Source organism: Eschrichtius robustus, chromosome 2 (assembly GCF_028021215.1).
Source record: "Eschrichtius robustus isolate mEscRob2 chromosome 2, mEscRob2.pri, whole genome shotgun sequence".
Lineage (NCBI taxonomy): Eukaryota > Metazoa > Chordata > Mammalia > Artiodactyla > Eschrichtiidae > Eschrichtius > Eschrichtius robustus.
Genome location: NC_090825.1, coordinates 176,466,580 through 176,493,476, shown reverse-complemented (window position 1 = coordinate 176,493,476; position 26,897 = coordinate 176,466,580). Strand labels below are relative to the sequence as shown.

Genomic DNA, 26,897 nt, shown 5'->3' with positions numbered 1-26,897 from the left:
GATGTTATACAATTATCCACACTTGGTGCCCCTTTCCTGCCGCGGGCCAACCGCGCTTTGCAACGTACCATCGGGGGATCTGCTGCTCAGGGTCCTGCCTTGAAGGCCTAATAACCAGGCGACAGCTGTGGAGCAATCACAGACCAACTGGAGAAACCTGAGTGGGTCCAACCATTCGACAAACTGAAATTTACTGAGACTTTAAAAGTGGAAGTTGTTGATCAAAAACAGACAAATGAAAAGGGATGAATCGTACAGTGAGCCTTATCTCAATTTTTCTAAAATTAGTTTTAAAAAACCGGTAGGGGGAGGGATGCATGGAACGAGGCAACAGAAGGCTGAGCAGGCCGCTGGGAAGGAGGAAGAGGGTCAGAAGGGCCTTCTTTGGAACCACGTTCCAGACCCAGAGGCCGAGGCGAATGGGAGCAGGAGCGGCAAGGACATCTCCTCCCGGAGGGCCCAAAGCAGGGCCGGGGAGCCCACATGTGACCCGGCAGCATCTCAGGAGGAGCAAAGTGACAGGAAACCCCTCCAAGGCCACTCCAGCTGCCTGGACGCCACCACCTCCTAGCAACGACAAGAAGCCCAGTCCACCTGAGCCCCAAGATCGGAGCAGCCTCCAAGGCCCCCAGGGTTGTGGGAGCAGGCAGTGACAGAGAGAGGGAGATACAAGAGGCCGGAGAGGCCGTGGCACCAGATGACTGCCAAGGCTGGCCGCCCCTGCTTGGGCCCAAGCAGAGACGAGCAGGACGCCAGGGAAGCCACGCTTCACTTCCTCTAGGCTGACACACACGCCTCCGAGCAGCACGCATACGCTTAGAGGCATGTGTGTCACGCAGTGGAGCTCGTGAGGGGCGTACAGCAGGCCGACCCCCACCTGTGCCAGCCCCACATCCAGGTCCCAAGGCCTCCTTGGCCCCGCAGGGTCCTGGGCCTGAGCCCCAGCCAGGGCCACAGGTGGAGTACCCGCCCACCTGCCCAGCTCCTCGCTGCACTCGGCCCGGGCTGGCCTCTGTCCCGAGGACTCCTCTCAGGCCAAGGGGGTGCTGCACAGGGGTCCCTCGATTAACACAACCAGCAGCAGAGAATTCTGAGCTCAGAGGGGCCACCAGCCGGGGACTCACGTTCCACTGAAGCCTGGCTCTCAGGGCACTCTCTCTGGGGCGCAAGACCCCACTCCAGGGCAGCACCTAGTGGCACACAGCGGCACTGCCCGCTGAAACCCTCTTAACCCTGTGGTTCAGGCCAGCACTCGCCAAGGCTCCACCTCCACCGGAGAGGGGGTCCCTGGAAACACCAGGCCAGCAAAGGCAGTCAAATGGGCGGCACAGAACATGGGGTGGCGTGTGTGTAAGGGGTCCTGGGGCTCTCCAGGAGGGGACGCTGGGAACACGGGCCTCCAGCAGCTACTCCGGGGGGCCCAGCCGAGAGGTGCTGTCCTGAAGGCAGCACTGGGCGAGGGAGAGGAACAGGGCAAGGCAGCAGGTGGGACCCGTGCCGATGGCTCTCAGAGTCAGCGCTGTGCGTTGACAGGGAGCTGGAGAGAAGGGGATGGTTCCACAGCCTGCCCGCGGGAGGCTCCATGCGGCCACAGCTCTTCACCCCCTTCCCCGCCCCCAGTGGGCCTGCCTCAGGGAGGGAGTGGAGACTCAGCTTTACAGATGTTTCCTTTACTGCATCCGGGCGCTGTGCCCTGCCACACACTGCCCCCAATACAACCCCCAGACCCACACCTCCTCGAGGGCTGCGTCATCTCCTCAGCTCTGGCCCTGGTGCCCAGCCCCAGGCTGGGGGCCCTGCGAGGGGCTGGGGGATCTGAAGAGCTGGGCTCAGAGGCCACCTCCACCACAGACCCTGGAGGAGCAGCCGTCTCCAGAACAGGAGGAGCCGGGCTGTCGAGCAGAGGCCCCTCCAATTCTGAGCCCTGGGGCGAGCCCGGGGCACTCAGACACCCCTGTCCCCACACCAAGGCTCCATGCACTCAGACCACATGGAGGGCCTGCAGCCGCTGACCCAGGCCCTGCACATGGAGGCCGCCACCCCTACACCCTGCCACGTGTGAGGCATCGGTGTCCACCACGGCCAGAGCTGTCTTGGCGGTACCAACCCCTTGCAGAGTTCCTGAGGTGATGCTGCCCTGGAAGCCCCCAGAGTCGAGTTGCAGGAGGGAGGGGCTGAGCCGGGGCCCGGGGACGACGACTTGGGTTGCGCAGAGAAGGCCCAGGTCAGCCACGTCCTCCCGGCGCAGAGCCGGGCCAAAGCCCTCCCCTCAGCCGTGGACATCCAGGGCCACAGCAGGGTGACGGGGGGCTCCCCCGGGGTGCAGGACACCGCGCCCCGAGCGGCCCTAGCGGAGGCTGCACTCCCCGCCCTGCAGCTTCTCCTGCTCCATGGCACGCACCAGATCCTGCACGAACAGCATCTCGGAGGCCACCTGCTTGGCCAGCGCCTCGTAGCGGTTCTCGAGGCGGCTGAAGCGGCGCCTGAGCCCGCTGGCCCCCAGCAGGGCACCCTTGGCCTCCTCCTGGGCCTGCCGCTGGAGCGCCTCGGTCTTGTGCAGCTCCTGGCGCAGCCGCCGCAGGTCCTGGCCGATGCTCTCGTTCTCCTCGCGGTACCAGGCCTCTTTCTCCTCGTAGATTGCCGTCAGCGCCTCGATGTCCTCGTGGAACAGGCGCCGGCTGTGCTCGAGCCCACGCAGGCCCTCCTCGGCCGCCGCCACCTCCTCCAGCACCTTGGAGAAGCGCTCAAAGTTGACGTAGGTGTTGTTGGGGGGCATGCTCGAGTGCGACTTGATGGTGTACTCCTTGAGGCGGGCCGTCTTCAGGCGCCGCCGCTCCGGCTTGCGGCCACTGTCCTCTCGCCGCACGTTCCGCCGCCGGATCGCCTGCAGCAGGAGGGGAGGGCGCCTTGGACCAGGGGCCGGCAGGGGGAGCGTTCCCCCCCGGCCCACACCCGGCCCTCCGCTCGCTTTTCATTGGCACGCAGCCCTGCCCATTCACGTACACGTGCTCCTGGAGCTTCCACGCTCTGATGGCCAAGCCGAAAATGGATGGCAGACTACGTGGTCGTGCCACAGACCACAGACCCAAAGGCATTTACTCTCTGGCTCTTTACAGAGGTTGCCAACCCTAACCCAGGCCTGGAGGTGACCCCTTTCTGGGAAGTTCTGGGGAGGGAGCCCTGCTACGTGCAGAGGGGCCACGGACTCCAGCCGGCATCTCCGTGAGATGGCTCCGACACCACGTCCATGCACACCCCGCGCCCCACACCATCCGGGCCCGCTCCCCTGGGGACCCTCCCCCATGCCAGAGGCTGCTCACACCTGCCATGCCTACGTGGGGGCAGCCCCACTGCCTCACCTTGATCCAGGAATGCTCCAGGCTCTGGGCGATGGTCATTCTCCTCCTGGAAGAGCCCCCAACCCTAGTTAGTTGCACGTGGGCCACTTTACCATCCTCCCCGACGCAGAGAGCAGGAAGGGGTGAGCCATGCTCTCCCTGCTGCAACTCTGGCTCTCAGCCCCACCTGTGGCTGACTCAGGCACCTGCCCCTGGGGACCCCCCCCCCAAGTCCCTAAAGTCACCCTCCAGCCCAGCAGCAAGTCCCTGAAATGACCGTGAAAGTACAGGCACCATGAAGAGCTTCCACTCTGCTTGGCCAACCACAAGGAGCCCGCCAAGGAGCCTGGGGATGCGGACTCCAGGGTCTCCATGTTTTCTGAGGGGTTTCGTTCACAGTGTTGACACTTAACGCTGGGGTCTCACAACTCAGGTGCCTAGAGGAGGAGGCTGGGGAGGACAGTGGCCCATGGGAGCACCTCTGTGTGAATACAGGCTCCGTGCTGCCAGCACAGTTAGATTTTTTTCTAAGAAAAAACAAATAGTAATCTGGAATCTTATAGGAAACCTCCTATCTTAAACGTTGGCCACAAATTAAAAGCTTAAGAGACAGCTTCTTAAAAGGGCCGACCTAACTTCTCTGTGCTATCTCCAGCCCAAAGCAGAAGCCACGCCCGATTCCCAGTAACAGGAAGGTGGCGGCTCGGACGGACAAGGACGTGTTACTTGTCCTCGGCCACAGCGCCCATCCTGGGGGCCTTGCCAGGCCCTCCCTGCCCGGCCCAGCGCTCCTACTTGGGGTCTTTGACGAGCAGCCGGCGGATGAAGTCCTTGGCCAGCTCGCTGGTGTTGCTGAAGTACTCCTCATCAAAGTCGTAGTTCACGGCCGAGATGTTGGTCAGGGTCTCCTGCTTGGTCTCTCCCAGGAATGGGGACGCGCCACTCAAACTGGAAGATGGACACCAGGCTCAGTGGGGCCGGACAGCCCAGCGGTCACCCCACAACCAGGCCGCTGTCCACGCCACCACCCAACTCCGCCATGCCCATGCAGGGGGCAGACGTGGAGGAAGGGCGATGCCGGGCCCATGGCCACCAACCACAACTGCGCCCAGCCTCCAACCAGAAGCAGTGAAAACCCACTGCCCAGCCAGTGAGGGGTGCTGAAATGGGTGGGCAAAATCTCTGCAGAATCTCAAAGTAGCTACGCAGACGCACAACCTTGAGGCACTTCCCTGAAGCGTGTAGTAGTTAGAGGGAAAACGGCTAACTTTGGGGGGAGGTCGGGGGGAGTCCTGGCCAACACCGTAGACATCGTGTGTCTTCCAGACATGCTGCACTGAGGCCACAGCACCACACTGTGGGGTTCTGGGTACGTGATGCTGTGACTTAGGGTGACAAATGTATATGTGGTCTTCACTCCAATCCTCAGGCACACACATCCGAAAACCCTCGTCATTTCCTAAAACCCAAGGTGGGAGCATCTTCTGTTATAATATTTGGTCTTTGTTCCCTTTCCTAAAACAGCTCAAGGTTCGAGATGAAAGGAGTGTTTTTGTTGTTCACAAGAAGCCGCCTCCAACCACACCTGAGTTGATGCCACTGAGGTGACTTTGGAAAGGCCCTAAGGAGGGGGCCGGTGGCCGGGGAACCAGCAAGTGGGGTTACAGGGATGGAACTTTCATCCTCACCCCTGACCTCCAGGAAGGGGAGGGGCTGGAGGCTGAGTTACTCTCCAACGGGCCCGTGTCTGAATCCACCACGCCTAGGAGCTGCCAGCCAGAGGACGAGGGGGACACGCCATCCCGGTCCAGGGCCTTGCACGGTTGTTTCACACGATCAGGCCCTGCCTTCTGAACTCTCCTGAACACACCTCTCTCTCCTGCACAAATTCATTCATTCACTCATGCATTCGTCCACCCATCCAGAGTTCCCGAGCGCCGCGACACATCAGAGCACTGAGGGTGCTGCCTTCCACTCTCTGTCCCCGCACAGAAGCCTCCCTACCCTCCTCTTGACCCAGCAGGGCCCCGGGAGGGAGCAGGAAGCGCCGAGCAGGTACTCACAGGATGTAGGTGATGACACCAATGCTCCTGGAAGAGAACATACAGAAGAGACAGGGGTCAGCTCAGCCGGGGGCACAGCACCCCAACCCCAGAGCCCGGTCGGCAGCAGGCCCGTCAGCCCCAGGGACCCTCTCCCTCCAGGGGCTGCACAGCCCCCACCAAGGCCCTCGCTCTGCTCAGAGGGTCTCAGGACTGGACGCTGAAGTGCCTCTGGCCACACCTGCCCGTCCAGGCTCAAACTGGCCAGGGTCGGGGCGGCGTGGACAGAGTCCAAAGGCACCACAGACATGCAGACGTGGGGCCCTCGACAGGGCTGCTGTGGCCAAGGGCAGGGCTGGCAAACTCCTCCTCTAAAGGGCGAGACGCTGAGCGGGGCTTTGGGGGCCACAGATGGTCTCTGCCACACGTGTGTGTGTTTTTAACAACCCTCCAGAAACGTGAGAACCATTCCGAGCTCATGGGCCTGGGTCATTGGCCAACCCTGTTCTAAGGCAGCAGTCTGTCCTGCCCCTGCCCCACAGCTCCAAGACCAGGAGAAGAGGCTACACTCCAGCCTACGGCTGTGACCGGCAGCTCCTGGGGACAGATGGGGGATGCCCTGAGGAGAAGCGACGAGGGCAGCCCCGGGCCCGCCGCCCCCCACTCACCACATGTCCGCCTCCAGACCCAGGGGCTCGTAGTTGACGATCTCGGGAGCTGCAGAGATAGGCAGACAGGGTCAGGTGCCGGGTGTGGCTAAGGGGGCACCAGCGGACAGAGCCCACTCAGACAAGGCCGGCTCTCGGCAGGGAAGGCCAGGACGGTGACAGCACCAACGCCAGGCCTTGAGTCCCCGTGTCCAGCGCCGGGGCCAGGAAGGGAAACCTGAGGCCAGTGGGCCTGCCTCACCCCATGCCAGCTGGAAGTCCTCCAGTACCCCCCAAGGCCCACACTGGGCCTTACCCACGAACTCCGGGGTGCCAAAGATGTTCTTGAACTCGTTCCCTGCTTCGATTTTGTGGGCGATGCCGAAGTCGATGAGCTTGATCCGCGGGTTGGGCACATTTTTGTCCAGGAGCATGATGTTCTCTGGCTGGGGGCGGGGTGGGAAGGCAGGGCGCTGGGCGGGAGGCAGTGCTGCTGCCGGCCCGGCACCTCAGGGAACAGCGCCAGGTTGTCCCTGAGCACCTCCCAATCCCAGCGTGCGGGGTTTGTGCGGGCTGACCCCCGCACAGGTCCAGGCCTGAGCCAGTCTGTCTCCCCAACGCCCCGGGCAAGGACATCCTGTGCCGAGGGGAGGTGGACCCTCTCGGCCCCCATCCTCACCCTCCCCGGTCAGGCTGGTCCCCAGCTTTGTCCTGAGGGCCCAGCGGGGCTACCTTGAGGTCGAAGTGGGCGATGCGTTTGGAGTGCAGGTAATGGACGCCGTCCAGGATCTGCTTGAGGAACTGGGTGGCCTCGTCCTCTGTCAGCGACTCCTTCTCCGCCAGGAAGTCGAAGAGCTCCCCGCCCGAGACCAGTTCCAGGATGAGCACCACGTCAGTCTTGTTCTCAAAGATGTCGTGCAGCGTGATGATGTTGGGGTGCCGGATCTCCCGCAGGATGTTCACCTCCCGCTCGATCTCCTCCCGGCTGACCCCCCGGCGGCTGGACGACAAGCGGCGCTTCTTGATGAACTTGGCCGCGTACTCCTTCCCAGTGCCCTTCTGCCGGCATTTCCGCACAATCGCAAACTGGCCGCTGCAGGGACAGAGCGGGAGGGGAGAGTGGGGAGTGGGCGCCGAGAGGGTCACAGGACTCTTGGGACTGGGCCACGCTCGGATGATGCAACCTCCTGGGACAGCTCGTCCCATGTCCTGGCACCATGCTGAGGTGCACCCCACCAGCTGAAGAATGCACCCCACCTGGCAGGGGTGCTCCCACGTGAGTGCAAATTGGTGAATACAGTGGCTACCTGGCGTTTCTGCAGCAGTGAAAGAACAGAAACGGCTCCACGTTTATCAAAAGGGAGCTGGACTCCCATCATGGTAAGTCAGGCAGAGTTTTCAGTCTTGGAAAAGAATGACTCTCCTTGTGCTGACTGGAAAGACACCCGTGGGCTTCCCGGGTGGTGCAGTGGTTAAGAATCTGCCTGCCAGTGCAGGGGGCACGGGTTCAAGCCCTGGTCCGGGAAGATCCCACATGCCACACAGCAACTAAGCCCGTGCGCCACAACTACTAAGCCTGCGCTCTAGAGCCTGCGAGCCACAACTACTGAGCCCATGCGCCACAACTACTGAAGCCCGCATGCCTAGAGCCCGTGCTCCGCAACAAGAAGAGCCACGGCAATGAGAAGCCCGCACACCGCAACGAAGAGTAGCCCCCTCTCGCTGCAACTAGAGAAAGCCCATGCGCAGCAATGAAGACCCAACGCAGCCAAAGATAAATAGTTAAAATAATAAAATAATTAAAAAAAAAAAAAGAAAAGACAGATACCCGTGAAGACCGGCTCAGTGAAGACAGCTGCAGGATAACACAAGGAACAAGATTTTTCTGGGTAAAAAAGGTACATGCTGTACCCACCTATGCAGGTATGTTTATGTGTGTAGATGCAGGAAAAGAGGTCTGAAGGACACGCACCAAGCTGTGAGCAAGAGACATCTCTGAGGAGTGCGACTGAGGGCAGTGAAAAGGGGTTTTTACTTTTCATTTGATATGACTCTATACGATTCAACTTCTCACAGCGTATTTCATCATTGTTTAAAATCTAAGATAAAAAACCACTGAGTTCAAAAGAGCTTCTTATTCAGGGACTTCCCTGGAGTGGAAGTGTTTAAGACTCCATGCTCCCAGTGCAGGGGGCACGGGTTCAATCCCTAGTCGGGGAACTAAGATCCCACATGCCGTGTAGCTCAGCCAAAAAATAAATAAATAAAAGGATGTCTATCACCTTTAAAAAAAAAAAAAAGAGCTTGTTATTCAATAGGCAGAGTGAAAGAAGTACATACATTTTCACAACAAGAGAGAAGAGTGAGGATGTGGAGAAACCGGAACCCAGGTGCATGGCTGGTAGGAGTGTGAGACGGGGCAGCCGCGGTGGAAAATAGTCTGGCAGTTCCTCAAAAGGTGAAACATGGAGTTACCATCGGACCCAGGAATATCACTCCACAAAAATTTGCACACAAATGTGCACAGCACCATTATTCACAGTAGCCATAAGATGGAAATAACCCAAATGTCCCTCAACAGATGATGGATACACAAAATGTGGTCCCTCCACACACAGGCACATCACTCAGCCATCAAAAGGAGAGAAGCATTGACACTCGCTACAACGTGGATGGACCCTGAGAACACGATGCTCAGAGAGAGAAGCCAGACACAGAAGGACACCCAGTGTGTGGTTCCATTGATGGGTTATGTCCAGAACAGGCAGATCCACAGACACAGAGAGTGGATTCCTGGTTGTTGGGCTGGGGGAGGGGATGGGGGTGTGCCTGCTCATGGGGATGAGGTTTCCTTTTGGAGTGATGGAAACGTTCTGAAAGTAGTTAATGGTGAAGGTTGTAAAACCCTGTGAATGTATGAAAGATCATTAAATTGTACACTTTAAATGAGTAAACTGTATGGTGTGTGATGTGTATCTCAAGACCCCTGGTATCTGAAGAGAAAGAGAGAGAAACTCTCTTTACTGCACTCCAGGGAGCTGTCCAATGTCCGTATTCTTTTGCTATCTAGGAACTTACGTTAACTTGCTTTCACTCAGGAGTTGAATGAAAAAGGCCAGAGGGTAAATATTTTAAGCTTTACGGGCCATGTGGTCTCTGTCACAATTCTTGTGTGTTTTTATAACCCTTTAAACAAGGAAAAAACCATCCTACGTTCGTAGGCGGGCCATACTGAACTAGGTGAGGGCCGGATGTGGCCCAAAGGCCACGGGTCGTGCACCCCAGCCTCCAGAGGATATATGAACACACACGTGAGCAGAGAAACTAATTCTAAGACAGAAGGCACACATTCCAGACAAGAAACTTCAACCAGGCACCACTGGGGGTCAAGGGAAAGGAGACTAGGTGACTATGTGACATCTCGTGGAAATGGGGGACAAGCACGCAGAGGAAGGAATTGTGCAGACGGGCCTTGGGGACAGGAGGGGTCTCTTAAGTTGGTGACAGCACAGGGAGGACAGGCCAGACAGAACGAGAAACGAGTGAGGGGCGCCTCTGCCAAGCCAGCAGGGCCCTCAGAAAAGCCGAGGGACCCAACTGGGTGTGTCCCAGTAAGTGGACCTCACTGGGATGCCCAGGACCACCTGCAGCCAGCAAACACCTGAAGCGCTGCCCTCGTGAGCATTGAGACACAAAGGCGCCCACGGCAGGCCACTGCAGACACGCTCCGAGCACACTCAGGCAGGTGAGGATCAAGGTGGGGAGTGCAAATTATTACCAACCAGGGTAGGCTAAATAAGGGTCCACATCCGAATCCCCAGAACCTGTGGACACGTCATCTCATGGGGCAGAGGGCCTTTGCAGACAGAATTAAGTTAAGGCCCCTGAGATGGGGATGACCCTGGATTCCCTGGGGGGCCCAGTGTCATCACAGGGTCCTTATAAGAGGGAGGTGGGAGGGTCAGAGGCAGAGAGAGACGGGAGATGCTGCGCTGCTGGCTGTGAGGATGCAGGAGGGGCCGCGAGCCAGGGATGCGGTGCCTCTAGAAGCTGGAAAAGGCGGGAACCGATGCTCCCCTGGAGTCTCCAGAAGGACCAACCCTGCAGATCCATTTTAGACTTCTGACTCCCAGACCTTTATGATAATAAATGGGTGTTGTTCTAAGCCACTAAATTCTGGTAATTTGTTACAGCAGCAACAGGACACTCATACACTAGTCTAAAAGCCAAGAGCACAGGTCAGACGAGAAATGTCAAGTGTCCCTGATCAGGCCTCGCCCCCCGCACGGAAATCCACGCTGTGCTCCTGCCCCCACCTCCACATCTTAGCTAACATTCCCCACACCTGAAAGGCCTTTCTCCCTCCCCTCTGCCGACATCAACCAAGCAAGTTATTCCAGGTCCACCTTCCATCCCACGATGACGCCTAACGGTAATAACTTCGAGGGCCGAGTGTTCGCCGCGTGCCCGGAACACTGCTAAGCACTGGACATGTGGCCTAATTCTCAAATACAAGGATTTTTTTCCCCTCTAGCTTTATTCCAAGCTGAACTAACAAAAAAACTAACAAAGAAAGAGTTCATGGGAAGAGGGACAAAGACACTGTTAGGTGTTGAATTGTGTCCCCCAAAATCCTAACCCCCAGAACCTCAAAATGTGAGGTAATTAAGTACAAAATGAGATCACTGGTGTGGGTCCTAATCCAGTGTGACTGGTGTCCTTATAAGGAGATTATAATAAGAACAGGAGTTTAGGACACAGATATGCACAGAGGGAGAAAATGTGAGGACATGGGGAGAAGGCAGCCATCTACACACCAAGGAGAGAGGCCTCAGAGGGAACCAAGCCTGCTGACACCTCGACCTTGGATGTCCAGCCTTCAGCACCGTGAGAGAATCAACCTCCACTGTTCATGCCCTCCAGTCTGAGGCACTTTACTACAGCAGCCCGAGCTGACGAATACAGACACACACAGCTCTCCGTGACGTGGAAGCCAGGCTGGAGGTCTACAATGACCAACCGCAGATTCATTTATTTCCCAAGACTGTCCAGGTGACTTGAATTAGGAGGAAAGAACCCTCCATACACATCCGCACAGGCGCACAAAGAAACTCACTCCCAGTTCATTTAGCCCGTGACTCTTGGGACAAGGAAACACGACCATGCTTTACTCGAGACAGGCAGAAGAAGCTGGATGCCCACCTCTGGTTCCAGCATGCCTGGGCTTTGCAGCCGGCAGGGCGTGGCCTCAAGGTCTGAATCCTGCCTGGCCACTTTTAGTCTGTATAGCCTTGGGCAAGCCGCTTTCCTGCTCTCAGCCTCAGTTTCTTTATCTATAAAATGAGGATAATAACAGTATCTGCCTGGTAGGGCCTTTCACAGATGAATGGAAATGTAACAAAAAAACAGCCCAGGACTCAGATGTCCAAACAACATCTGCAATTTATACAAATTGCAGCACAGTATGCACAGTGTTCTGTGGCATTAATCCTTCACCTCATGTGTCTCCAAGAATGTTCTGGATCATTACATAGGGCAGCGCTGTCCAAGATGGCAGCTACTGGCCACACGGAAGCTGTCCAGCCCATTCGAATTAACATGTGCTGTGAGTGTACAAGACACACCAGATTTCAAAGGTGCACATCAATAAAAGGCAGTAAACTATTTCATTAGTAATTTCTATAATGATCACAAGCAAAATGATAACAGTTTGACATATTGGGTTAAGTAGAATACATTACTAAAATCATTAAAATTGGGACTTCCCTGGTGGTCCAGTGGCTAAGACTCCACGCTCCCAATGCAGGGGGCCTGGGTTCGATCTCCAGTCAGGGAACTAGATCCCTCATGCATGCCACAACTAAGAAGTCCACAAGCCACAACTAAAGACCCCGCATGCCGCAACTAAAGACCACGCATGCGGCAACAAAGATCCTGCGTGCTGCAACCAAGACCTGGCGCAGCCAAATGAATAAATTTTTAAAAATCAATTAATTAAAAAAAAGGTTAATTATAAAAAAAATTATTAAAGTTGACATAGCTACTAGAAAATTTCAATAAACTCTCTACGAGGCTTGCATTATACAAGTTGCCAGGCTCTTTTTTTTTATTTAACATTTTCATTGGAGTATAATTGCTTTACAATGGTGTGTTAGTTCCTACTGTATAACAAAGTGAATCAGCTATACATATACATATATGGGCACTGAAGAAGCTTCCCATCTTTTGCTCACAGAAAGTCCTTACAGTAACTCTCCCTGTCCCTAGATCCTTAGGTCCATGTATGTACTACTCCCACGGAATTAACTCCTAGCAGCAGAATCAGTGGGTTAAAGGGAACATACATGGTATTTTTGCTGACTTTTGCCAAACTACTCTCAGCAGCAGGTCCTAATACATTTTCAACAACAGAGTCTGAGACTTCTTTGGGGGTGGGGAGACAGCCTGCATTCTCTACCACTCTACCGGAGGAAATTCCTAAAGGAGGGACTTCAGAATCCCAAATGAGCCCCATACACTCTCTCAGCAAAGGCCTGATGAACAGCTCAGTTTATGGCTCAGTTATTTACATTCCATTCTGGTGACATCATGGGGCCGGCCAGCAACAAACTCACCAAATAAGGTCTGAGGCTCTGTGGGGGGGGGAGGATGGTGCCTGGCAGGTCTGAGGGGAGTGGGGCGCTCCCAGGGGACGCTCCAAGGCCCAGCCCAGCAGGAAATCAGCTGCTGGCTGGATCGGGAAACCTCCGCTCTTTCCCACAAGGGTGTGTGCCCAGACAGGAGGCCTTCCCTGGAAACGTACGAGACCCGGGGAGACTCAACTGCCCTCCCACAAGAGAGGATTAAAGAGAGGGACAGACCCTCACCAACAAACCTGCCAACATCTACTGCTCTCACGCCAATGCCAGGCACCGTATTAGGTGCCATTTGTGCTCAGTTATGTTTCTCCCCAAAGGAAATGCACAGAGGATGTCAGAGCAAGAATTCCAGGCCCAGACTGGCTGACTCCAAAGCCCAAACTCGTTCCACAGCACATGATACTGACTCATCCCTTCTTGGAGAGTAGGATAAAGGACAGGAGAGGAGATACACCCAGAAAACCCCACAGCGGGTCTCTCCCCTCCTTGGAGCCCCATCAGAGGGGAGAGCTCACCTGCCCAGCTCCTCCCCCATCTCATAGTGGTCTTCCACATCTTCCTGCCTGAATGTGGACATAGCGGCCGGTCTGCCTTCCAGCGCCTTCCACTCCAGTGCAAACGCAGTCACAGTGGCCCGGGGGACAGGACCTCAGGGAGTCCTCTAGCTGTGACCCTGGAGGAGGAGACAGGGAAATAAGAAAGGAGTGAGATGCCAGCCATTACTTCTAGGTCAATGGAGTGACCTGCTCCCCCAAAATAGGTTTCACATTACACCATGCTGAAATTCCACGGTCCTTGTAGAAAGCACTTGCACTTGGTGGGCGGGGCACTTCCATATGTCGGCTCATTTAGATACCACACCGCCCCCGAGGTCAGTGTTAGCCCCGCTGTGCCACCTCCACCCCCATAGCTCCCACCAGCCACAGACCTCTGCTTCCAGACACAGCACCCCTGTCTTCTTCCACCTCTCCCTCCTAGGCTTCTCCCAACCTGCTCGTCCAGAGCCCCACACACTCCTGCAAGTTCCCCACACTCTTCACACCCCCAAACCCTGGGGCTCCCTGATTCCCTGCCAGACCTCCAACACGCTTCCATCTCCCTACCCATCAGCGGCCTCAAACCCTCTTTCCCTTACCCACTAACCCCTCCCCCTCGGCTGGTCTCTTAAGACTCTCTGCAGCGCTGTGCTCACCCCATCTCTTGCTCCCCCCAATCCTGAATTCCCCAGTAACTGGACAATGGCTTCCAAGCTCCTCCAAAGGCCCCGACCCGCTCTTGCTTCCCCTGACCTCCACCGTCCTAGCAAATATAACTTCTTCCTCCCCCCGTCCCCGAAGGCCCCCCCACCCCGGTCTCCACACTCCCAACAGGCCTCCTCAAAGGGCCACAGCTGAGAGTCTCCTCCATCGTCCTTCTCCGCCGACCGTCTCCCAAGCTCCAAGGCAGACCCCGACGGCTTCCTTCAGAGACGCCTCCAAGGTCTCCCCAGCCCCTGACGTCCCTGCTCCAGCGTCCCAGAGACCGCCACGCCCCTCACAGGCCCCGGCCCAGCTTCTTCTCCCGCCCAGTCATCCCTCGGGTCCCCAAACGTGACCCCCGCTAAGTCCCCCAAGGGCCCCCCAACCCGCCAGCCTCGGACCGAGCCCGCTCCGCACCCTCCTCGGCCCCGCGCCGCGAACCGGGCCCTCAGCCGCGCTGGCCGCCGCCGCGTCCTCAGGGCCCGCAGCCTTGGCGGCCTCGACGCGCTGACCCGTGCGACGTCACCGCGCCCCCAGGGCCCGCCCCCAAGAGGTGGAGCCCACCACCCATTGGCCAGTGCGCACGCCGCTCGTGAAGCCCGCCCACCGCCGCCTTCCAGGCTCAGGCCCTCGCGCTTCCCGCCCTCCTCACCAGAATGCTGCCTCGTCTTTGGCACAGGCTAGGCTTCCCGCAGGTGATTGGCTGCAAAGAACGCCGGTCAAGCTTACGGAAGTCGGCCTTCCGACTTCCGGCCCCTGGACCGCCCCGCCCATTCTCCTCTGACCGGGGTCCTGAAGCTGGGCGGCGGGATGCTGAAATTCTGCATCCCTATTCCTGCCTACCTTGGGCATGAGAAAGCGCGAATCCAAGGCCCAGCTCCGGCATGACAGACCCTGAGGTGAACCCTTGGGCTGCTTTAGTCCCTGAGTGGCAGTTTCCTTCTCTGTAAAATGCTAACCATATTCCAAATACATAAAGATGCAAATTAGGAGATTGTCAGATGGTATCTGAGCTAGTTCAGTGTGGGCTTTGGGTTAGGAGATTGGTCTGGTGTTGCCATTAATGCTTGAGGATTTTTTTTTAAATTTTATTTATGTACTTATCTTTGGCTGTGTTGGGTCTTCGTCGCTAAGTGCAGACTTTCTCTAGTTGTGGCGAGCAAGGGCTACTCTTCGTTGCAGTGCGCGGGCTTCTCATTGCATGACTTCTCTTGTGGAGCACGGGCTCTAAACGCGTGGGCTTCAATAGTTGTGGCACGCAGGCTCAGTAGTTGTGGCGCAAGGGCTTAGTTGCTCCGCGGCATGTGAGATCTTCCCAGACCAGGGCTCGAACCCGTGTCCTCTGCACTGGCAGACGGATTCTTAACCACTGCGCCAACCACGGAAGCCCCTTGAGGATTGTTTTGTGACTCCTTTTAAGCTCAAGATACATGGTAACAGCTAGCATTGATTGAGCCTTAGTGCGTACCAATCAACAACCCGAGGAGGTAAAGTACATTAATATTTTACCCTTTCTATAGTTGGGGAAACAGACCCCAGAGAGGTTAGGTAACCCACCCGGAGTCACACAGCCGGCAAAGGCATAACTGAGATTCGCTCCCAGAGAGGCCCAAACCCAAAGCCCATGCTGAACTAGCTCAGATACCATCTGACACAGACCTGTGTCTTTTGGTCCTTGCTGGCCACCCTAACCTCGTGCAATTCCCCCCCTTTTTCACTCCAACACCATTTGCCTTCTCGCCTCAAGCATCTCATTGAGATGGCACCAGCTCTTTCTTCCTCCTGCCTGGGGACCACGTTCCTCCACTCTTAACTCCTAAGCACACTTCAGTTCACAGCTAAAGCACTTTCTCCCATATCCAGTTTCCCCTATTACATCTTGTATTTGTCACCATTAATGAACCAAGAGTGATACATTTATTAACCAGTCCATACTTTATTCAGAGTTCTTGTTTTTCCCTAATGTCCTTTTCCTGTGCGAGGATCCCACGTCACATTTAGTTATGTCTCCTTAGGTTCCTCTGGGCTTTGAGCTTCTCTCACTTTCCGGTTTTTGATAACTTAGACAGTTTTGAGGATTGGTCTACTCCCTCAATTGGGATTTGTCTTTCTCATCGTTAAAGAGGGGTGACAGGTTTTAGGGAGGAAGCCCATACAGTGCCATTTTCATCACTCCTTACCAAGGGTCCATACTATCATCCTGACTTATCACTGATGTTGACCTTGGTCATCTGGCTCTAGGCAAAGTTCATCAGGTTTCTACAACTCCTTTCCTCCCCTTTCCATACCTTAACAAGACACATATTAGTGGAGGTATAGGCCTGGGCAGCCTGGGAGCACAATGGCCACCCTCCTGGCCTGGAACCCCACCCCAGCACCTCAGTGGCCCCATCCGCCTTCCTGAGGACAGGCATGTAGAGTGATAACCCATGCATAATGGTACAAATCTTGGGTAAAGTTTGAATGGACAAATCTGGAGAATCCTACAAAGGAATCCTTGCTGTTTGTTCAAAGAGCTGCTCCTAGCATGAAAGTTAGACTGAGGCTCCTCCCACATCCCAGGCACAAATCAGCCCCCAGGGTGCTAGTCAGAACTGCAGTAACCACAGGGAAGTTTTGATTGGACAAAGCTGAGCACAAGGGCAATTTTCCCAGCCTGCATTGCTATGACAGCACCAGCGCCATCAGACTATGGAAATATATTTACAGCTAAAAGTAACGGTCCTGGGCTGCACTGCCCCCATTTCAAACGCTCAGCAGACATGAGGCCAGTGGCTGCCCCTGTGGACAGCACAGATGTAGGACAGTTCCACCGGCTGGCCCCACGTGACAGATGGACAACTGGACTCGCCTGGATCACATGAAGTCTCATGGACCTCTGCCTCGGCCCTGGACGACATTTGGAGGTGATACTGAACACTGGGTATCGGAGCGTCACCAATGGCCTCGCTCACCGGCACAGGGAGTCCATTCTAGCCTGAGCGGATGGAGAAAGACCATGGACACGCATGCACGATCACCACCATATCAAATTTATTATTCCAATGGCACTAATACAGCTGGAGGTGCTCATGGTGACACTGCACAGGATTTCCTGCCTTCTAGCTTCTGTCCAGAGAGAACATCTACCCGCTTGTTCCTTCCCTCTTTCCGGAGAAGAATCCACTGCGGGCCATTTACCCAAATAAACCTCTTAATGCGTTTATTTTTAACTTTTTTTGGACATGTGAATTTCCCTCTTAACAAAAAAGCTTTGGGTGTCCCATCTCCTCCCCCATCCCCACCGGCCAGATAAGTCCCTGCTGTGAGGGCATTTCTATTGCCTCTGAAATCTAGAAATAAATATCGAAAGAAACGGCATCAAGTGTTCATGTTGAGCGATGGCACGGAGTGGGCCCCAGAAACTTGTCAGGCAGAGCGTTACTGGGTCTGGACAGCCTCAAGGTGTCGTGGAGAATGTGGGGCTGTTGCTGTGGTCACCTGTCCCTGGGCACAGGGGCTGCACCGAGTCCCACCAGGCAGCAGGCTGCGGGGAGGCCACCTACAACTTGTCCAGGAAGTTGTCCAGGGCTGGGATGCCTTCCTTCAGGCCTTTGCGCTTGCGCGTCTCTGCCACCACCTGGCTGGGGCGGCTGGTGCTGTCGAAGGGGTCACCGGGCAGGATCTGCCAGTGGTCGAACACACACTGGGGAAAGGCCTGGCCGCCCGTGTTGGACCTCAGGTCAGCGGTGAAGCCTGTAGAAGGCACAGAGACGGCACTCACCGGGCAGCCCAGGTGTGGTGCCTCACGGCTCCCTGGCGGAGGCCAGGAGGGGAAGGTGGGAACACAGGCCCACACCAGAGGATCACTGAGTCTGGACTACCTGGCTCATGTCAGATGTCAGGCCCATTATCCTATCCCTCACCCAAAGGCTCCCTCAAAGGCTACTGATTAATAAGTGAGGCAGGGCTGGCCCTTCCTGGGCCTCTGGTCTCCACCTGCTCCTTCTCAGGATGAACCAGAGCTCCAGCACAGCTGCTCTGCAGGCTTTGCTCTTAGATTTACAGGCCCAAGGACCTTCCCCCTAATTCAACAGTCCAGAGGCCCATGTGAGAAACAGGGCACCTCCTCCTCCACAACTGCGATGCAGAAAGCAACAGCTCCCATCAGACCCACCCTGTGCCATGCACTACGAGAAAGAACTGGGCCCCTGGGACTTCCCTGGTGGCGCAGTGGTTAAGACTCCACGCTCCCAATGCAGGGGGCCCGGGTTCAATCCCTGGTCAGGGAACTACAGCCCACATGAATGCCGCAACTACGAGTTTGCATGCCACAACTAAGGAGCCCATAAGCCGCAACTAAGGAGCAACCCTACCGCAACCAAGACCCAGCACGACCAAATAAATATTAAAAAAGATAAAAGAACTGGGTCCCATCCTAGACCAGATGGGCTGAATGTCTGCTGGGCTCCACCCCAAAGGCAGCGGGCATCTGAGGACCACACCAGACTAGCACTTACCAAAGGACTCATTGACAGGCAGGTAGGCCTTCACAACAAACATGGGGGTGCCCGCCACCTGGGTCTCCTCAAAGACATGGCCCCGCTTCCTGTTTAGGACACCGTAGATACCACCAACCACTTGTTCTGGACACTGTCAGGCAAAGAAAGGCTATTAGCAGCTGTTGGGCAGGCTGGGACTGGGAGCAGCAGCTGGCGCGGCCGGGCCTCCCCACCTGGATCTCCACAAGGTAGATGGGCTCCATGAGCCGGGGCTGGGCGGTCAGCACGCTGGCGTACAGGCAGCGCCGGGCCGTGGGGATGATCTGGCCGCCCCCGCGGTGAATGGCGTCCGCGTGCAGTGTCACGTCATGGACGTCAAAGCGCACGCCCCGCATGTTCTCCTCACACAGCGCCCCCTATGGAGGAAGGGGAACACCATTAAGAAACCGCCTCTACTGCACCTCCTGAGAACAGGTCAGCCAAAACTGTCTGTGCCAGCTCCTCCAGGCCTCACTGACAGGGACCATCTTGGCCTCCCTAGGGTCCCTTTCCCAGAAGACAGGACCACAGCCCCACCTTGCCAACAGGGAAACAAGGACAGGAGGACCCCCCCAGTGACAAACCCACCAGAGTCGTGCCTGAGCGGCCCCTCACCTCCTTGGTGGCCCACTGAAAGCCGGCCACCACGCTGTCCTTGATCTCGTTGAGGTACTGCACGCCCTTGGTGATGTCAGTGAGGATGTTGGGGCCGGTGCCATCAGGGCCAAAGCACCAGATCTTGCGGGCCTCGGCCACGTCCCACTCGTACTTCTCGGCTAGGTAGCGGGCCCGCTGCTTGAGCTCCTGGCGGGAAGACACCTCGCCCTTGTCGATGTCCTCGGCCAGGCCGTCGGGGAAGGGCCGTGCCTTCATGTACAGCCTGTTGTGCTTGTTGGGGGACTTGGACAGGCAGAGCACGTTAGACTCCTCACTGACGGTCTCTCGGTACGAGACGACTGGGTCGGATTTCTGCAAAAGGAGCACGCAGGTCAGGTCAGCTCTGCCACAGGAACCAGACACCTGAGAGGCATCTTAACAGAAGGTCTTCCTAATAACGAGACCCACTTAACAGTGGCAGTGGCACAGAAAGCAGAGCGCATTTGATCTGATGGCACAGAGCCATGCACGTCTTCTGTGTAAACATGAGGTGTGCAGCTACTCCCTTGTAGGAGGAAGCCCACTGCCAAGAGGGCTAGTGAAACTCCACATATGCGGTATTAACTGGGAAAAAAATCTCAAAAGATACAAGTGCTAGGCCTAACCCCACACCCCAGTATATTAGTTTTCTAACGTAGAAAACAATGGGGAAAAGCTGTCACCATACCTGAAAAAAAAAATTTCATTCCTGTAGATAAGAGAGAAACGAAAAAACAGAAGCTTAACAAGGAGAACCACACGTAAAGAAACCCAAATCCAGGTCTGAGGACAGACACAGATCTGCACTCAGTTCTGTGGGGTAAAAAAAGGAGAGAATGAAAACCAGAACGCACCAGCTGGGCGTGGGGCCGGCTATGTAAGCCTCAGTGTCTGCACTTCCCAAGAGTTTTTTTAAAAATTTGTTAAGAAGCAGACCACACTCCAGCCTTGCCAACGCATCTAGGCCGCTGGTGTCAGCACATATCACCTGGCAGTAACGGATGGAAGCATGGAGAACCGAGTGCCCCAGTCAATGGGCCCCTCAGAGCCCAGCCTGGACCCAGGTCCGTGCTCTCCACCGGCCCCTCCATCCTGGGGACAGTGGGCCTCCGGCCACCAGAGCAGTGCCAGGCCTCACCTTGATGGGAATGCAGGCGTGGTCCTCCTCCAGGTCCTTGAGGCAGATCTCCAGGTGCAGCTCCCCGGCACCCGCGATAATGTGCTCCCCGGACTCCTCAATGATGCACTGAAAAGGGCCACGTGTCAGCCTGAGCACAGACCCCGGGACAAATGCGTGAAACCCAAGGGATTCTAGGGACAGGTGGAAAGCGGGCTCCAAGCTTCCCTCCAGCTGGAAAAGGCAGACTCCCAAAATGCGGTTTTGGGGGGAAGATAGCAGGGTCCTCTTTACTCGTTTTCAACATTAACCTTCTAAAAGGACCCTCTGTGCACAAGCAGCCTGTAAAGACCCAAACAGCCTAAGAAAGAGATCGGGTTCCTGGGTGGAAAACCACCATTTAAATTAAGGGCAGCACCTCTGCCAGGACAGGTGTACCCAGCACAGCTGGTTTTCTCAACACGGAACCTCTACTTGTGTGAGAAGCCAGCGGAATCTTTCCGGCTCAGCCACACCACATAAGCCAACAAACCACCGCCACAGGTGTCGCCTCCGGCTGGGGCCCACCCACCTGCACCATGGGGTCCGACTTGGCCAGCCGCTTCAGGCCTTCCACCAGCTTGGGCAGGTCGGCCGGGTTCTTGGCCTCCACAGCCACCCTGACGACAGGGCTCACGCTGAACTTCATCACCCGCATGTTGTGGGCATGCTCGAAGGTGGTGATGGTGCCTGTCTTCACCAGGAACTGGTCCACGCCCACCAGGCCCACGATGTTGCCACAAGGCACGTCCTCAATGGGCTCGACGTAGCGGCCCATCATCAGGATTGTCCTGGGGGAGACACAAAAGGCCACAATGCATCGGCACTGGGGTGACAGATCCCCAAACCAAAGACACGCCTCCTTTGTCTTGGAGCCTGCGGCTGTCTTCCTGTCTGGAGGGGCAGTGCCACCCCACCCTGGGCCAAGCCCTGAATCTATCTTGCGACCCAGGTCTCAGTGACAGTTCTGGCTCCTGCACACCAGGACAGAGCCACCTGCTCATTAACACGTGCCCTGTGCAGGACTCTGCACCCTGACCCAGGCCAGACATGCGTGCCACAGGGAAACCTGCGGCACTCACAGGTCGCAGTACAGTCAGGGCCCTGAGGAACTAGCAGGAATGGAGGCTGTCTTCCCACTACCCACACCTGGAGCAGCGACTGGGTGGCCACCCGCCACATGACATCTCTGGGGTCAGAGCCTGCCCTCTGGGTATTTTAAAAATGTATGCTGCCCCCATAATTTCTGCCCAACTGCTTCCCACTCCGGGCTGTGTCTCACTGTGAATCCCTAGTGGGGAGGAGGAGACACTATTTCCTGGTGGGCCTCCCCTGGCCAAGCCTCCTACATTCAGATAACCCTCCCCCTTCCCCCTTCACTGGCTTGAAGGGCGGAAGGGAGGCTGCTGGGCACCCTCTGCCTCATGGAGCACCTCACCTCTGGATTGGCTTCAGGTATAGGTCTTCCTTCTTCCCGGGCGTGTAGTTGGGCCCCATGATCCTGACCTTCAGGCCGGTGGACACCAGCCCTGAGAAGACCCGGCCGAAGGCATAGAACCGACCTTTGTCAGAGGTCGGCACCATTTTGGAAATGTACATCATAAGAGGGCCTTTGGGGTCACAGCTTTTAATGCCTGAAGAGAGAGAAAGGAACCCCCCACAGGGGAAACTGATTCCCTGGCAGCTCAGCTCTCCAGAATTCTGCAGCTCTGCCCAGCGTTCTAACCCTGGGGTGCAGGCACGCCCCACGTACCCATGGCGGCCTCGTCGTCTGGGGGCCCCTCGTACAGGAGCTCACAGCGGTACTTCTGGGCCGTCACAGGAGAGGGCAGGTGGATGGTAATCATCTGCAGCAGGGCATCCCCAGCAGGTAGCCAGCGGCGCATCACTGCCTGAAGGAGGGGATTTGAGAGAGGAAGAAAAAATATGACTTGAGAAAGAATCTAGAAGAGCAGTGTAGAACACCTGATGTCTCATACCCGCTCCTGCTGGTGATACTTCTAACGTAAGCCTGGGCCCAGCGTGGAGCCCTGGGACCCTCACAGCCAGCTGTCTGATTACCCGAGAAAATGGCACTCAAGCTGGGATGGGGACTCACAGGGTGGCCGCTCCACTCACCTTCAGAAGTGGTTTGCCTTCTTTGTCCTTATCTTCACTGTCCAACTTGATGTCTAGTTTTTCAATTAGTTTTGCCGTCTCCTCTTTCTTGAAATTCATGATTGCATCAAACACCTGACACCCAGGAGACATGACAAAGTGGGTTTGGGAACATACTGGAAGCCTGAAGCTACCTGCTTCCTGCTCTGGAGCTTTAAAGACCATCCTCACTTACTGCCAAAGGCCTGACCCAATTAAGCAAATCACAGGGACACTTCTCGACAGATTGTTAAAAGAAAAAAACCCGTTTCTATTTTCAGACATTGAGCATACACTAACTAAACTCACAGGCTTGCAAACCCCAGACCCTCCTACCTCATCTCACCTGCTGCCCGACCAGGGAGGCTGATGGTCCCCCCTGATGATGAAGCCCAGGGGTCGGGGTGACTTCCTTGTCAGGGTGGAACCCTGAGGGCGTTCTGACCTCATGCTGCCTCATCCTGTCCCAGAAGCTGCCTCTGCAGCCTGGCCCTGTCTTGCCCCCGCGGCATCTTGCTACTGGCTGCAGCAGGTTGGGTACCAGATTCTCAGGGAGCTCAAGGACAGCCCTGGGGACGCCTACCTATCAAGCACATGCCAGCTCACCTTGAAGATGGGGTCCAGGATGAGCTGGCAGAATGTCCGCGGAAGCTTCTTGCCATCTGGGCTGTTGGCTGACTTGCTGAATTTGCCGTTGGCTGGATCAAAGTACCTGTCAGAGAAGGCTCAACCCAAGTTAGGGGAATCTGGGGGGACGCGGGTATGAAGGACCCCACAGACACTTGAGCTGTGTCTCCAGCACTCACCGGTCTCCCCACAGCTTCTTCATCATGTCCTCCACCTTCCTGGCCCGCTCGGCAGGCCCCAGCTGGCCCTCGCCCTTGGCGGCAAACTTGGCCACATACATCTCCGCAAACTGCTTCAGAGTGAAGGCCCAGCCGTGGAGACCAGACCCGAAGCCAACAGTACCGAGAACAGGGTCGATCTGAGAGAGCAGGAGAAAGCTGTGAGTTGGGACAGTCGGACACAAGCCACATCTACGAAGTCCCCAAGCACCCCGGCCCTCAGACACTAGATTTCTTCAACAGCCGTCAGGTCAAAGTGAAGAAATTTTAGTCATCACGTACAGGGTGCCCAGCTCTGCCCCCATCATGAGGGGGTGCGCGATGATGCCACAAGCACTGCCCCATGCCCCTCTGTTAGCAGGCTGAGCCTCTACCCCCCAGCCTCCACCGAAGTCCAGCCTTCTTGCCATTCCAAGGTTCCTGGCAACCTCACCTTCCAACCTCCCAAGAATCCCCAGGAGGCCATGGCTTCACAACAGTGGTTTCCCAAGGGCAGCCCCCAAGGAGAAGACCACAACCCTTCCAGTCTGCTTGAGGAACGCTGCCCACCCGGCGGGAGAAGCGGGAGGGGGTACTAGGAACGCAGCAGGAGACGGCGATCTGCCAAGGGACCCCGACTTCAGCAGTCAGGCAATCCTACCATGATGTTGCCCATGGGGCCGCTCTCGCCCTCCCCGTAGGTTGAGATGATGACGTTGACATTCTCCACGATGCGCTGGAAGGTCTGGTAGAGTTCCTCGGGCTCCAGCTGCAGCTCAAGCAGCGCCCGGTCCATCTTGTTCATCATCAGCACAGGCTTGATGCGCTCGGCAATGGCCTGGCGCAGCACCGTCTCTGTCTGCACGCATACGCCTGTGGACCAGCACGGGATGAGGCGTCTCCGTCAGCCAAAGAGGGGACAGCCCCAGTGTCCCCGCCATCCGTGGGGAGGCCTGCTGCTTACCCGACACGCAGTCCACCACCACCAAGGCACCATCAGTGACACGGAGGGCGGCTGTCACCTCTGAGGAGAAGTCCACGTGCCCAGGGGAGTCAATGAGGTTGATGAGGAAGCCAGAGCCATCCTTGCTCTGCTTAATGAAGTTCAAGTCATTCTCTGAGAGCTCGTAGAAGAGGGAAATGGCCCTGAGAGATTGGGACAGATTACCCAGATGGAGGCACACCTCAGCCTGGCTCCTAACCTGCTCCCACTAGCCCTGTGGTCCATCAGGTTCCTGCCCATGGGAGTCGGGGTGGATGCTCTTGATTCTGAAGTGAGGCTGTAATCCAGTAAAAAGCCAGACAGATGCTGCAACCTGTCTCCTCCCCCAGCATTACTCATCCCTAGAGATGAACTGCAGACTTCCCACGCAAGAGCTATCCTATCCAGGGACATTTACCTCTGCGGCACCCTCTGCCGGGAACCACCACCTCCCTGGTACAGGTGCACTGGTAGCAGTCCACCTGGTTCCTCTCAGGCTCAACACACCTGATTTCAAAGAGCAACTACACAATCAGGCAAGATCCAGAAACCCCAAAGACTACCTTTCACCCGTCCCTCCCCAGCTGAAACGAGTCTGAGAGCCAATGGCCAAGGAGATGTTACCAGATGACGACAACTGTTGTTACAGCCTCTTTTTTTTGTGGGGGAGGGGGGTTTTCTCACCCTCTTAACATCTGGGGCCAGAAAACTCACAGGGGGCCACCACAGGCAAGGCAATACCTTTAGCAGTATCCTTGGATGCCAGCAGCACCCACCCAGACTTCTCCAGACAATGCCAAGAGTGCCTCGGCCCCCCTCCTCTCCAAATCCCCTTAATACCACCCATCACTGTGCCCCCCCACAGGAGACAAAGGTTCCCATCTCACTAGCTTAAGCCCCATTGCCCCTCACAGTCCAAAAACCCAGCCCCAAGCTGCTCATCTCCCCAGAAACCTGTCAGGAAAGGGCTGGCTACTGTCTGCCTTCCCTACCCACCACCCAAGGACTCAAGAGTAAGCACCTCCCCCCCTTCCCTATCCAGAGGGCACCAAGGCTTGCTCACGTCGACTTGATGGTGATGCAACGCTCCTGCTCGTCCTTCCGGGTGTCAGTGAAGCGGGTCTCCCCAGCCCGGGCGGAGGCGATGATACCCGCCTTGCACACCAGGGAGTCCGTCAGAGTGGACTTGCCATGGTCCACGTGGGCGATGACGGACATATTTCGGATGTTGGCCTTCTTGTCCATGATGGCCCGGATCTGGTCTACTGTGAAGTTCACCTGGGCGGGGGGCGGGGGGAGGATCAGGATGGCCCGGCACTCCAGGAATGAGGCTTGGCACTAAGACCTTGATCAATACAGAATGCTAGGCCATGGCCAGAGGGAGCTGGTCCTGGCGCTGCCTCAATTCCCACCCACATGCCCCTTTCTTTGTTGACACCCCTTTAAAAGTGCAATTCACCCCGTCCCTAAAAAGCCAGACGCTGGTTGTCACAACCCAGAATGAGTACTGAGGACTAAGTCTCAAAGAGTGACAACAGTTTCCCTTTATAGTATATTGGCGTATCTGGGGTCCAGCTTAAGTTCCCCCCACCGTGTTGCCACTGGTTATACCCCCAGCCTTCCCACAACCAAAGGGCCTCTTTAAAATCCAAGGTCACCTCTCGCTGTGCGGGGGGGGGGGGGGGGGGTCAATCACGCAGAGCCACGCACCCCGCCCCCGATTCTTAAATATGCCACCCCCGGTCGGGTGGGAGGTTTGCGCAGCCCTAAAAGGCAGGGGCCTCCACCTCGTGGTTCTGGAATCAGGTGTTCACAATTGGGAGGTACAGGAAGGACCAAGATTACACAACGTCAGAAGACAGGACGCTTCTAAAGGTCTTACTCTTCTCTCCTTTTGCCATTTCCTTGCCGCCCCCGGCTCCCGACAGAAAATCGAACTCAAACTCCAAGCCCACGGGTTACATAAGGCGGCTCCCCTCTCCCCGCTCGCACCGCGGCGCCCGCCATTACAGCGTCTGCCACATCATCATACCCCCCGCCCCGCCTCCGCCCCAGCTTCAGCCGGGCCCGGGGTCCTGGAGGCGGCGGCGCCCCCTGGAAGCGGAGCTCGGCGAACAGTGCAGCGCGCAGACATGGCGGCAGCCGCTTCCCCAGCCCCGGGCCCGCCGGCCCCGCCGCCACCATGTCTCCTCTCAGTCAGGGAGGCCACAGCTCTCCAGGCCTGGTAGGGCCGGCCCTACGGAGGTCCCGCCGCCGATTCAGGCCACCCGCTGAACAGCGCTGCTCACCATGGTGGCGGATGGCGGTGGATTCTCCCAGGCAGATCCGAGTGTAGCTAGCCGCGCCGAGGATGGCGGCGACGACGGCGGAAGAGAACGCTGACGTCAACACTCAAGCTTTTATAGGCCGACGCCGGTTGGGCGGGTCATCTGACCCCGCTTCTGGGGCTGGGGCGAAGCGTCGCCCCGCGCAGGCGCATGGACGGCCTCCCACAGGGTAACCCTTATGCGTCGGCGCCGCTGCACTAATACAGAGGGTCTGCGTTCCACTGTTGGATTTTCCCTGGGGCGTGGTCCGCCCGGTGCAGGGTGCACGCCTCCGGGATGCAACACTTAGGTGCAAAAAGCCAAGAGCCGTTTTAGCTGAGAATATTAACCATATCATAGCAACTATATCAGTCTGCAAAGTGCCAAGCACTCCTATTAAAAGCAGATTACAATATTAATAGGGTCTGTGGATT

General features: G+C 56.7%; 2 protein-coding genes and 1 non-coding gene across 4 annotated transcripts; all 3 read right to left on the bottom strand.

The window, feature by feature from the left end:
* Window positions 1-1,654: 1,654 nt before the first annotated feature.
* On the bottom strand, window positions 1,655-14,409 carry DAPK3 (death associated protein kinase 3). Of its 2 annotated transcripts, none has more exons than XM_068537265.1 (9): window positions 14,321-14,409; window positions 13,181-13,338; window positions 6,760-7,120; window positions 6,344-6,473; window positions 6,049-6,097; window positions 5,402-5,428; window positions 4,134-4,286; window positions 3,360-3,405; window positions 1,655-2,884 (listed from the first exon to the last, which is right to left on the bottom strand). In XM_068537265.1, exons 2-9 carry the CDS (start codon window positions 13,240-13,242, stop codon window positions 2,348-2,350), a joined length of 1,365 nt encoding a protein of 454 aa, XP_068393366.1. In that variant the 5' UTR covers window positions 13,243-13,338; window positions 14,321-14,409; the 3' UTR covers window positions 1,655-2,347. The 2 variants fall into 2 exon arrangements, with proteins under 2 accessions (XP_068393366.1, XP_068393367.1); XM_068537266.1 differs by lacking the exon at window positions 14,321-14,409 and adding an exon at window positions 14,038-14,154.
* Window positions 14,410-16,914: 2,505 nt separating this feature from the next.
* EEF2 (eukaryotic translation elongation factor 2) lies at window positions 16,915-26,549 on the bottom strand. The gene is made up of 15 exons (XM_068537264.1): window positions 26,446-26,549; window positions 25,221-25,435; window positions 24,140-24,321; window positions 23,837-24,048; window positions 23,158-23,336; window positions 22,958-23,063; window positions 22,334-22,447; window positions 21,969-22,107; window positions 21,654-21,849; window positions 20,748-21,006; window positions 20,198-20,305; window positions 19,039-19,392; window positions 18,618-18,800; window positions 18,403-18,535; window positions 16,915-17,638 (listed from the first exon to the last, which is right to left on the bottom strand). The coding sequence occupies exons 1-15, from the start codon at window positions 26,446-26,448 to the stop codon at window positions 17,445-17,447; spliced, it is 2,577 nt and encodes an 858-aa protein (XP_068393365.1). The 5' UTR covers window positions 26,449-26,549; the 3' UTR covers window positions 16,915-17,444.
* On the bottom strand, window positions 23,414-23,478 carry LOC137760361 (small nucleolar RNA SNORD37). Its single transcript, XR_011073315.1, has one exon. It is a non-coding gene; the product is annotated as a small nucleolar RNA SNORD37 (small nucleolar RNA).
* Window positions 26,550-26,897: the final 348 nt, after the last annotated feature.

Coding starts and splice junctions, on each gene's coding strand:
- DAPK3 (XM_068537265.1), bottom strand. CDS start 13,242: ATGTCCACATTCAGGCAGGAAGATGTGGAAGACCACTATGAGATGGGG. Junction 4,287..5,401: donor GGTGTCATCACCTACATCCT/GTGAGTACCTGC, acceptor TCCATCTTCCAG/TTTGAGTGGCGCGTCCCCAT. Junction 2,885..3,359: donor TGGAGCATTCCTGGATCAAG/GTGAGGCAGTGG, acceptor CTCCTGCTGCAG/GCGATCCGGCGGCGGAACGT.
- EEF2 (XM_068537264.1), bottom strand. Junction 23,337..23,836: donor GCCCCATGGGCAACATCATG/GTAGGATTGCCT, acceptor CTGCTCTCTCAG/ATCGACCCTGTTCTCGGTAC. Junction 21,850..21,968: donor AGACGACGAGGCCGCCATGG/GTACGTGGGGCG, acceptor CTCTCTCTTCAG/GCATTAAAAGCTGTGACCCC.